Source organism: Lathyrus oleraceus, chromosome 6 (genome assembly GCF_024323335.1).
Source record: "Lathyrus oleraceus cultivar Zhongwan6 chromosome 6, CAAS_Psat_ZW6_1.0, whole genome shotgun sequence".
Taxonomy (NCBI): Eukaryota; Viridiplantae; Streptophyta; class Magnoliopsida; order Fabales; family Fabaceae; genus Lathyrus; species Lathyrus oleraceus.
The window spans coordinates 120,485,840-120,498,152 of record NC_066584.1 but is presented as its reverse complement, the minus strand read 5'-3'; the positions used below and the strand labels follow the sequence as shown (position 1 = coordinate 120,498,152).

General features: G+C 37.4%; 1 protein-coding gene and 1 long non-coding RNA gene across 2 annotated transcripts; one reads left to right on the top strand and one right to left on the bottom strand.

Annotated features, from left to right (window-relative positions):
• Nucleotides 1-3,376: 3,376 nt before the first annotated feature.
• On the top strand, nt 3,377-5,767 carry LOC127096129 (uncharacterized). Its single transcript, XR_007792703.1, has 2 exons — nt 3,377-3,871; nt 5,453-5,767. It is a non-coding gene; the product is annotated as an uncharacterized LOC127096129 (long non-coding RNA).
• Nucleotides 5,768-8,659: 2,892 nt separating this feature from the next.
• On the bottom strand, nt 8,660-9,355 carry LOC127094350 (lysine-rich arabinogalactan protein 19-like). Its single transcript, XM_051033191.1, has one exon. It carries the CDS (start codon nt 9,353-9,355, stop codon nt 8,660-8,662), a length of 696 nt encoding a protein of 231 aa, XP_050889148.1.
• Between the last annotated feature and the right edge of the window lie 2,958 nt (nt 9,356-12,313).

Sequence of the window (12,313 nt, the reverse complement as noted above, 5' to 3'; positions counted from 1 at the left end):
TTCAACATAACAAATTAATTAGACATCTTAAACTTTCCAATTCATTTGATCCCACCTCAAAATCGTGAAAAATGAGTGAGTTAGGTCCTTGGGAAGTTGACCTAAAATTAGGGTTTCAGTCAAAATGACCTATAATGTTTTGAAATGGATGATGACCTTCCAAGCTTCAAATCAATTTTTGATGAACATTAAAGTTGTTCATATGGTTCTTAATAATATTTTTTCTCTTGGGGTCATCTTCATTTGACAAAGACATTAAAAGTTAGGTCTCAGTGGATTTCAAAATAGTAAGATGAATTGACTGATCAACTTCTCAAGTCCAAACTTCAAATCTTGATGAATTGATGATTGAGGACACTCACATAAGCTCAAATATGTATTAAATGATGAATGAAATAACTTCCCTTGATTTTATTTGATCATGGGTTGAGGTTGCTTCATGAGCAAGGCACAGTTGATGCATAGATGAATTAGGGTTTCCTTGGGAAACAAACCTCAAGCCCTTTAGTTTTTCTTGATCAAATTGACAAATTGAGATACTTGGGAGGCATATATGATGATTGAGATATTTGTGAACCATTGTCATGCTTGCTTTCACCTTCATCTGGCCACATCAATGAGCATAGGGGCCTCCTAGGAGCCTTGGATCTTATGATTGCTCAAGCTACAAAACAAAAGATGTTAGTGACATATTTTTGTGCTTTTGGTTAGTAAACAAAATAAGAAAAGAAATAATATACAATTCAAGCATGCTTGGTGGTCTCAAACCAACTCACACAAGTCCCACCATATAATCCTTGAGGCAAATGCAAAATGCAATGATATGATGCCATGAGGGATCTTAGGGTCAAAATTAGGGTCTTACAGAAAACACAAGAAAGAGTTGTTATAATAGTGATGATAAAGGAGGTTAGATCTTATTATCAGAATCCCTTATTTCTACTTGATTGATGAAACACACATTAATAAACATGCAATGACTACAAAGTTACATGGGGGACTAACTCTACCACTAAATTGAATACCTTGGCGTGTAACTCACTAACCTAAGAGCCAATTCCCCAATCCCTCGGGCTAATTATAACGTTAGATTATGCCATATCGCACGTTAATCCGTGTCGCTCTACGAAAAATACCCGAGCGCATCGCACGCTCGAAATACAATGGAGCCGCTACTGAACTTTATTTATTCCAAAGGAAAGGAAAAATATCGATAAAACTTAAGGAGAAGAGAAACAGGGTAAGGAAGTCGGTTATGCAAGGGGAATGTATTAGCACCCCTCACATCTGTTGTACTCAACGGGAACCATTTTGATTGTTCTTTGCATGGATGGATGTTATTATGTAAAGGTGACTTGTAATTGATTTTAATAAAGGTGGAAAATAATTTATTAACTAATGTGCTCGCCAAGGATTCAAATCCTCGTGCCGACATATTCTTATAGTGCAATGAGAAAATCAGAGGTTCGTAGTGTGTGGTAGAAAACTACATATTTGTTGGTTGATTTTAGGGAACTATGTTATAGTCGCACCCTGGAAGTGTTTTGACGTTAGCTAATTCTGATCCTCATTCAGATGCTCTAAGCTTTTAGTCTGACTGCTAAGGAATATATTATAACAGTTATTTTATGAAAATAAAATGGTTTGATTTGAAAAGAGTTTGTAATTGAATTGAATTAAATTGGAAAGAATTTATGAAATGGTGAAAATGTTGTTTGGAGCAAGAGTGTGTTGTTTGAACCCATAGAGTCGTGTATCTGAACCAAAGAGTGTCGCGTTTAACCAATAAATGATGATTAACCAATGTAGAATTGTAGGGTTTTGCCTAGATCCAGGGATCAAGACCTACAAAAGGGGGGTCTGCCTAAGCCTGATCCTCACAAGGCAGACATGCAAGAAAATGAGGAGTTTTCCTAAGCCTGAGTATCACAAGGCAAATATGCATGAATGGGGGATTGCCTAAGCCTGGGTCTCACAAGGAAACCATGTATGACATAGTCAGTCTAAGCCTGAGTCTCACAAGACAGACATGCATGAGAAAGGATTTACCTAAGCCTGAGTCTCACAAGGTAAACATAAAAGAAAAGGGGGGGGGGGGGGTCTGCCTAAGCCTGAGTCTCACAAGGAAGACATGCATGAGAATGAGGGGTTCTTCTAAGCCTGAGTCTCACAAGGAAAACATACATGAGAGGGGCTTACTTAAGCCTGAGTATTACAAGGAAAACATACATGAAAAGGGTTTTAACCATGAAAAGGTGATTAACCTACGGAGGAGGTGATAACCAAGAACCGATGATTAACCTCGAGAGTTATGCATGGTTTAAAGATTGGTTTTTAACCAAGAGAAGGTGATTAACCCATGAAGGAGGTGATTAACCAAGAGAATGTGATTAACCTCAAGAGTTGTATGGGTATTAAAAGAGTATAGTTTTTAGTCTAGAGATAAAGGTGTTATGGATGTTGATTGTTGAAGTGTTGTCTGAGAATGAAAGTTGTCAATTGTTTGATTTAATTTGCACTAAAGTCTATAAACGAAGGTGAATACTTTGAATAATTGGGGCCTAAGTCCCGTATTCAAAGATATTCAACACAAGGTTAGGAAATATCCCTCTCTTTTATCTCTGTTGCTTAAGGATCGTGGCGCACAATTCATATCATAATTAACATGTGTTTTGAAAGTAAAAGAGGTTTTGTTTGAAAAAGGATGAGGAAAGGTGTGCTTGAATGGGTGAAACTCAGTAGGGTCAGGTCTTAATGTTCTTCTATCTCCAAGATCTTGAAACTTGACTTCAGATTGACTTAATGGATCAGATGTAATGCAAGTGCAAAGGTCTAACTCAATCAAGTGATCAAGGGACTTTTGATCACTTAAATGGATGTGAGGAGCATACAAATTATTCATGAAAAGTTATAACAAACAACTCTAAGTCACAAAAGGTAATTAATTGATCAAAAATGAAAGTGATCAACTAATCCACCAATAAGGGATCATGCAAAGAATCACACAATAAGAACATGAATTTAATTAAAAAAACTAAAAGCTAATCTCAAGTTAATCATGAAATTAACTAGAAATTATAACAATTAAATCAATTAAGAATCTAACCTAACTAAAAATTATCCTAAAGAAATTCATGTTCAAAGTGTGTTTTTATTGTATTTTTTCAAGTGTAGGAAAAATGGTAAAAGCAAAAAGAATGAACAATAAGTAAAATAAAAACAACACTATGCAGGGGGAGAAATGGATAAAGGAGTTTGGTCAGTAAAAGGGGCGCTAGGCCCATGCAGTGAGGCTCATGGTTGTGTTTCTTATATGAGTTTAGAGTAGGGGTGTGAATTGGAGGAAATAGAAGTGTGGTGGAGTAAACGTTTTTGGGCTCAGCTGAAGGCCCAACACAAATAGGGAAAAGGGTATAGTGACTCAGTTTCACTCTCATTTTAATTTCTCTCCATCATACATGCTCTCTCCTTCCCTTTTAAGACTTACCTCGCCAGAAATCGCTCTGTCATGCCAGAGGTGGCGGAGCAACCCAGCCTAGCCAAAACAACCACCAATCAGATGGTTTTTACCTCCTTCATTCACCTCTTACCCTTAATTCAACTAAAAAAGCCTCTGAATCCTTCGTTTCAATCATAACACCTCAAGAACCCTAAAAATTCTAAACCAAAATTAAATGGCTACCATCCACATATCCGTGTTAATACCTTAAGGCTATTACTTAGTAACTCAAGGGCTACAAAGAGGTAACAAATTTGAAGCAAAATTAGGAAGAATAAAGGAAGCTACTTGCAAAGCGGAGAATTACCCTGGGGATTGTTGAAGTTGCTTGAAGAAGATGATGCATAGAGAAAATACCAGAGAATTGATCAGGTAATAGACTTCAAACCTTAAATCTTTGTTATTCTTGCTATTTATTCTTCTTCTTCCGAGCCTTAGTTATGTAGGAATATGAAATTGTTATGTTGTTGTTGTTGTTGTTGATGAGTGTAGAGAGAGTGTAAAGTAGCGAGTGTGCATAGGGGCTTAGCTCTTGTCGCAACAAACTTCAATGTGAAGCTTTATAAACAAAGGAAGAGTTTAGAGCTTTGAGTATTGGTAAAGGAGAGTAGAGAGTGAGTGCGGAGAAATTGCAGAGAGAGTGAATTGTGGTGCAGAGTGAAAGTGATGATTGTGGTTGAGGGAGAATGAAGATGAATTGTATGTTATATAAATATTGAAGTGTAAGGAGATTGTAACAATTGAGGGAAGTTGTTATGGAAAGTTAGTTGAAGGTTTGGTCAGCTGTTAGTGTTAACTGGTCTCATGAACAAATTAGTTAGAGGGTTAACTCTGTTAGTTTTCTGTTAATGATTTGAATTTTGACAATTATTCAAGTTGAAGTTAGGGTATTGGACAATTAGAAAGTTAATTGTTAATTTTAACTAAATTGTTAATGCATTAATTTGGTCATTGAGTTAGGGTGGTTACTTTGATTATTGAATTGACGCTAACTGGATTGTTAAGTGAATTTGAATGCAGTTTTGAGTGAATGGATAAGATTTATTGTCTAAGGTAGTTAATCAGCCAGTTGGAGTTAACTAGACTGTTATGGGATTTGAACGAAAACTAATTTGTTATGCTAACTGAACTATTAACTAGTAGGAAATGCTAATCAATTAGGTTAGGAAAAAAAGAATCAATTAGTTAAGCTTGTAAATTTGAAAAACAATTATGTTAAATGGGCTATTATGGAACTGTGGAATTATGATTGTGTTAATAAACTGTTGGGTAATTAATTATATTAGGAGAGTTAGATTAGTAGTCAAAACAGTTAGGAAAATGTATTAGAGTTAGGGGAAATCAAGTAGTTAAGTTTGTTAACCATGACAGTTAGCATGTTAGGAGTTTGTTAAAATTTAGCAATTTGGAATTGTTATGTTAATGCTAAATTCTTGCTAATTGTTAGGATTGTTAGAGGTTAGTTGGCATTATTAACTATGGTTATAACTGACTGTTATCAATTAGTGACAAATTGAAAAATAAATGCTAGTTGGATGTTAATTAGCAGTTAGGATAACATGTGCTATGGTTAAAAGTTACTGATATTTTGAGAATTGGTTAATGGTTAACTAAGGTAATTTGGATTGTAATGCTAATTACCTAGAGACTAAGGATGGGTGAATCAATTGTTATAAAATTGGAAAAGAGATAGGAACATTATGGTAGGCATGCTGAATTTTATGTGAATGTGATCATGTTTTAAACTTGGATTGAACTTTGAACCTTAGGACATGTTTAACATTTTGACAAAGGGCCTGGTTTGGTTTGGATTTGAGGCTTGCATATTTTATTGATGTGTATATGTTTAGGTTGAACCTTTAGGGTAAGCATGATGAGTTTTTGTGCGCCTTGTGTTTTTGTTTGTGTCATGACTTGGTTTGTATTGCTGCATGACATATGCTCATTTGGTAGGGTGAACTTGGCTTGGCATGAAGATGTAGTCATCAAGATTGGAATGGAATTTAAAAGTTGGAATGATATCATGGACAAGGAAAGATTTTGGATTGCATCAAGAACATGGATCAATGGAATGTCTTGAGGATGAAGACAAAAGTAGGCTAGGGTTAGTTTAACTTTGGTCAACTGTTTGACCAAAATTCAACTTTAGGTTAAAAAAGGATTTTTCTGTATGTAATTTGTGGTTTTAATTTTGTAATGAAATTTGATATTTGTAATGAGATTCTTGGCCTTTGAATAGCCATTTTCCACATGATTTCTCAAGAATAAGTTTTTTCCCTCCAAATCAAAATATTTGAATATTTGAATTGTGAACTTTAACTTTGAATTCTTGAAGGTCTTGAACCATAGAACGAATAGCTAACCAATACTACCATGTAAAAGGTCCCACAAAGAAATTGGTCAAGAAAAAGTCAGCCTTCCATGGTTGACTTTGTTGACCAAAGTCATTCTAGTCCATTACTTCCAAATTCACATGTCCATGATGTAATCCACACAATCAAAAGCCTAAACCAACATTAGGATCTCAAAGACTTAATCCAAGACCAATGAACATTCAAAACTTGTTGTGCCCATAATCAGAAAGTTAAGATGAAGCATAATGAAACCCATAGGCTTGATTCACAAGTGCACCATAGATACCCTAGCTTATGAATTAATCTCCTTGTCACAATCCATTACTTTGCATCATAAATAACAAAAACCCTTTGAATCAATGATGTCATTTAACCAATCTAAGTGAAAATGAATGATCTATATGATTAGAGCATGAGTATGCAGAAGAACCAAGGACCATGAGTCAGATAAAAATGAAAAAAAAAGGTAGGCAAATTTTGGGGCATGACAATCCCTAAGTCACAATTCCTAATTATCCTATCCCTAGTCAATTAGAGAAATCAACGATTAAATTAGTTCAGATATATGAAGGTAGAGAAAAACAAGAAAAGGGGTTTGAATTGTTTTAAGAGAATAATTTATTTTAGAAATAATACACACGCAGAGAGAAAAGAAATCAACACAGAATTTTTATACTGGTTCGCTTGAAATTCAAAGCTACTCCAGTTCACCCGGTCAAGGTGATTTCACCTTCAAAAAGGACTTAATCCACTAATCTTGAAAGATTACACAAACAATTGTCTAAGAGAATAGAGATCCCTTATCCCTCTCAAGTTTACAGACTTCACAAGTCACTTGAGGAAATTTCTTAGCAATATAATATGATTACATTAATGAATAGTGCTTCTAACATAAGCAGAAATTACACAAGGTAAGAGCAAGAAATATTTCCACGTTAGAGCAGCAGCTCGTGAGGGAATGACTAATGAATAGTGAAAGTATTGTATTCTCGTGTGTTTCAGGTGTTTTCTTTGGGTGGAGTTCCGTCCTTTATATAGGAGTATTGAGCATACCGTTGAGTGATGTTAATGTCAGATCTTGGGGAATGATGGATGATTAATGTCATTAATCTCTGTGTTCTTTCCAAAGCAATATTTGGAGCACCATAAAATCCTTCCTAAAATAGCTTCTTTCCATAAGCGAATTTCTTTAAGGTTAAGCTTTTTGAATCAGAGGATCCTAATGTTAGAGCCTTTATTAAGCGTTTGCGACTTCAGAAGATGCTTGTTGCTGATTGTCTTCAGAGTTTCTCTTTACTTGATTTCATCAGAGCCTACATCTTCAAATTCTAGAGTCATTCTTCCACTTCAGAGTGTCTGACTTCTTTAGTTTAGCTTGCGCTTACGTTTGATTAGAGTCAGAGCTTCTGTTTGCGTATCTTCCAAGTGGTATCTCAGAGCTTGATTCTGTATCTGATGAATGTATATCTGACTGTTTTGATTAGAGTCTTGCATACTTAGAAATATTTTGTTAGGGTACCATTTTGTTTCATCCTTTGTTATCATCAAAATCTTAGAGATACATTGTAGAACTAAATTTGTTCTTACAATCTCCCCCTTTTTGATGATGACAAAACAAGTCAGAGTGATGATGAAACATTGAATAGTATCTCAAAATCAGATAAGAACAGGGGACTCCCCCTGAGTTAAATCATCAGATTTATCAGAAGTTCTTACCAGACCTTCCTTGTGTGGTAGTTGGTTTTATACCTTAGCTGTTATCCTGCATAACTTTAGTTCTTATAAATCATTAAGATATTAATTTTTGCAGTGTATTAAAAGGTTTAGATATGTATTTTCATCATAGCTGTTTTAGTTCTCCCCCTTTTTGTCATACTCAAAAAGACATAGAAAGTACAACAAGAAACAAATATTCATATAAGAGAAAAACTGGTACAAATATGCAGTAATGAAAGCATATATCAGGAAGCATAAGAAAACATCAGAAGAAAACAACAAAGATCAAAGAGCTAAGTGCCTAAGGGTTTGGAGGCGGAGGCATCCTTTGGAGCAGTTGAGTCAGCAGGTTCTGAATGTTGTTGTTGACGGAGTCCTGGTGATCCAACCTTGCTCTCACAACTTGTTGTTCTTTTTGCAGTTCCTTCATAGTTTTCAAGACTAGAGGGGTGAAACCAGAGTTAGATTGCTCCCCTTGAGTCAGAGCATCAGCACTGGCCTTTGCAGTTTCCTCTGCAGCAATGTGTGTTGCCTCTTCAGCTTCGACTTTTGCTTTTGCCTCAGCCTCAACAGCAGCCACAGCAGCAACAACCTTCTCCTCAGCTTCTCTGATTCGTTGCTCTTCTTCGAGGCGAGCTTTCTCTTTTTCTTCCTTCCTGGCCTTTTCCTCAGTCTCTCTGACCAAGCGAGCCTGTAGCCTTACTCCAACATCTCTGATAAAGTCGTTGCAGACTTATTCATAGAGGCCTTTCAGTTTGAAGGCTTCAGAGGTCATCCATCTGATCACTCTGTTCCAGTGGATCCTCACTGCAAAGGGATCATCACTGATGCCAAAGTTGATAGACAGAGAATTGATCTTCTCCACTGAAGTCTCTGCAAATAAAGTTATTGCTTCTTCTAATATGGGGAAGGCAGTTTCTGGTTCAGGGTTAGAGGATGAGGAGGATGGTGTTGTTGGGTTGGTGTCAGCGGGATCTGGAGTAGGAGTGATGATGTCTTCAGAGGTTGGTAGCAGGGGAATATCAGAGGGAGGTGGTGTCGTTTGTTCGGGTGGTGTACTAGATTTATGTTCAGATGGTGAAGGTGTTGGTTATTCAGGAGGTGGTGTTTGTGGTTGTTCAGATGGTGGATTTGTTTGTTGTTCAGGGGGTGGTGTTTGAGGTTGATCATATGGAGGTGGATTTTGTTGTTTAGGGGGTGGAGAGGTGACTTCTTGTTCAGGTTGTGGTGGTTGCTGTGAGGCCAGAGCACGTGCCTGAAGTTGAGCTAGTGTGGGGGATTGGGGGTCAGAGGGTTTGTTGTCAGATGAGAGAATGTAGTATGGTGGGGATGAAGGTGTGGAAGATGATGGTGAGGTGGTTTCGTTCAGCATTTCTGCTTCAGAAACTGGTAAGGTAGTGGTTGCGAGATTAAATTTCAGAGATGGCGGGTTAGAGGATCTGGTGGTGGAGGGTGGTGTTTCTGATTGGATGTTGATGGGAGTGGTTTGGGGAAGATAAGAAGCAATTGACTTTAATTTAACAGAGCGAGAGGGAGGCAGATACTTACTTGGAGAATCAGCTAGAGGGACTAGAGGTCTTGACCCATAAGTTTCTCCCAATTTAGCCTTATTGGCATTCTTTGACTTTTCAAAAGGCTCTCGCATCCTCTTCATGAAGTTTGGTGGATGCTCAAGCAGCCAATCCATAGAGAACACAGAGATATCCACCCCTTTGGCTTGCAAGGTCTTGCGGATAGTGATCCACCACTTCTGGAGGGTCAATCTTGGAGAAAAGGTAGAGACCATTTGAGATTTTCCTCTTATCCTTGAGTGCTTCCCAGGAAGTGTCTAGAGTTGGTTTAGTTCTGACTTGATCAATCACCCTTATACTCTTAAGATTCCGAGCATTCAGAGGTCTTCCAGTGTCATTAGTGACATCTTCCATCAGGTTGTGACGGATCAGGTGATCCACGAACCCACTCTCGATCAAAACATCGGAGATGAGTCTCCCCAAGGGAATGTAGGTTCTGGGTTTCATATTATTTTTGGTATCCTTGACAAAATCTCTGAGATACTTGAAGAGCAGCGCTAACAGATTCAGTTTCAGCCTTTTGTGAATGCAGTAGAGAATGCACTCCTGATCCGTGTTGATGTAGTCATAAGAGTTTGATGCAGGGCGGTGATGGATGGTGCCCAGGATGATCTTCATCTAGAGACGGATTTCTGATGAAGTTCTTTGTTCTTGGAATGTTTGCCCTCAGTGTTTTGTTGAAAGATGGTGGGGGCTATTTCCTGGGACAAGTACTTTTCCCTAGGATTGATGTTGTAGATTCTTCTTCCCCCCGTCTTTTCCATGTTCAGAAGGGAGGCTATTGACTTCTCAGTGATGACTATTTTGACTCCCAGAACGTGAGAGATGATATAGTAATCATCTAAGTCTACGAAGTGCCAAAACTCCTTTACCAGATAGGTGTACACAGGACCGGAAAGTCTCTGAAAGTAGGTTTCCCACCTTTGCGTTCTTAATTCCTCAGTGAGGTCTATGCCATTTCACTTCATGTTGTCGAAATCTACCAGTGATTCACACAGTACATCAAGCTTCTCAAAGGGTGTGGCAAGATGAATGTGAGGTTCGCGGTCTAGAATGTGTGGTTCTCTATAGATTCGGGTTGAAACGACACTAGTAGTTGCAATTGTTTGTTGAGTAGAAATGGGTGTTTGATTAGTTGATTCCATCTGCCAAGAATAGTTATAGACGGATTGTTGTTGAGCATCCATGTAGAAGTTGTTGAAATAGTTTGAAGGATGAACAACTTTGCTTGAGGATAATGAAGAACTTGTTGAAGATGATAAACTGAGAAAGAGAGAGAGAGAGAGGTTTGTGTAGGGCGTGAGTGTAAAAGTGTGAGATTGTGATGAGTGAAAAGTATAAATACCCAAGGAAATGCATGCAAAATGACAGCGTTAGAGGCAGTTGAGAAGTTATAAAATTAATGGTGCACATTATCCAAGTTTACACGCTTAGGAGAGAAATGATTACATCCCATGATGGAGGTCTAATCCCCAAATCAGCATACTGCTCGAGGAGATCTCAAGAGTCTGTCTCTTGATATCTGCTAGACAACTGTCTAGAAGATCCAAAGTCAGACGCATGATACCCCACGTGTTGATTTATCTGATCTTCAGGAATACCAAAAGATTGGATCCTGAGGATTTCTGATTCAGATAACGCCTAACTGGTAGAAGTATCAGAGTCAGATCCAGATACCAGATGTTTATTTCATAGCCTTATTTTGCTATTTCAAAGAAGCACATTTGGTTTATTCTGGGCAAATTTCAATTTTTAAAATTTTCAGAATAAAGGAGAATCTATCTTCAGCGAGGGGTTTAGTGAAATATCAGCCCATTGATGGTCTGTATCAATAAATTTTAATGATATTACCCCTTTCTGAACATAGTCTCTGATGAAATGATGTTTTATCTCTATGTGCTTAGATCTGGAATGCAAGATATGGTTCTTACTTAAACATATGGTAGCAGTATTATCACAGAAGATAAGAACGTTACTCTTAAAGATCTGAAGGTCTTCTAGTTGATTTTTCATCCAGAGCATCTGAGTAGTGCAAAGTGAAGTTGATATATATTCTGCTTCTACATTAGACAGGGCGATGGTTGACTGTCTTTTGCTGGCCCACGATATGAGATTATTTCCCAAGAACTGACAGTTCCCAGATGTACTTTTACGTTCCATTCTGTCCCCTGCATAATCTGTATCGCAATAACCAGAGAGCCTATACTCTGATGTTTTCTCATACATCAGGCCAAGGTTAGGGGTTCCTTTCAGACACCTTAGGATTCTTTTAACAGATGTTAAATGAGATTCCTTAGGATCTGATTGGAATCTGGCACAAAGACATACACTAAAAAGAATATCAGGGCGCGTAGCCGTCAGATAGAGAAGAGAGCCTATCATACCACAATAGAGCTTCTGACAGACCTTCTGACTAGCCTCTTCTTTCTCCAGAATACAAGTTGGATGCATGGGTGTCTTAGCAGGTTTTCATTCTGACATTTTGAATTTCTTCAGAATTTGTTTTATGTATTTACTTTGATATACATAGGTAGCTTCTGAAGCTTAATTAATTTGAATTCCCAGAAAGAACTTTAGTTCTTGTATTAAGTTCATTTCAAATTCTGCCTGCATTAGCTCAAAGAATTCTTGGCACACAAAGGGGTTAGCTGAACCAAAAATAATATCATCAACATATATCTGGCATATCATGAGATCATTTCTAATGTTTTTACAGAAGAGTGTAGAGTCGACCTTTCCTCTAATAAAGTCATGTTCCCGGAGAAAGTTGCTTAGTCTTTCCCGGAGAAAGGAGCTTGTTTTAGTCCATACAATGATTTTTTCAGTTTAAAAACATGTTCTGGACATTTAGAATTTTCAAAACCTGGAGGTTGATTGACATACACTTCTTCTGATATGTAACCATCAAGGAATGCGCTCTTGACATCCATCTAATATAATTTGATGGAATGATTTACATCAAAAGAGACAAGTAAGCGAATATATTCTAACCTGGCGACTGGAGCAAAGGTTTCATTATAGTCAATGCCTTTTTGTTGACTGTAACCTTGTGCCACCAGTCGTGCTTTGTTTCTGACTACTTCTCCTTTTTTGTTCAGTTTGTTTTTGAATACCCATCTTGTTCCAATAATATGAGTTCCTTTAGGCTTTGGGACAAGATCACAGACATCATT

Coding starts and splice junctions, on each gene's coding strand:
- LOC127094350 (XM_051033191.1), bottom strand. CDS start 9,355: ATGGTCTCTACCTTTTCTCCAAGATTGACCCTCCAGAAGTGGTGGATC.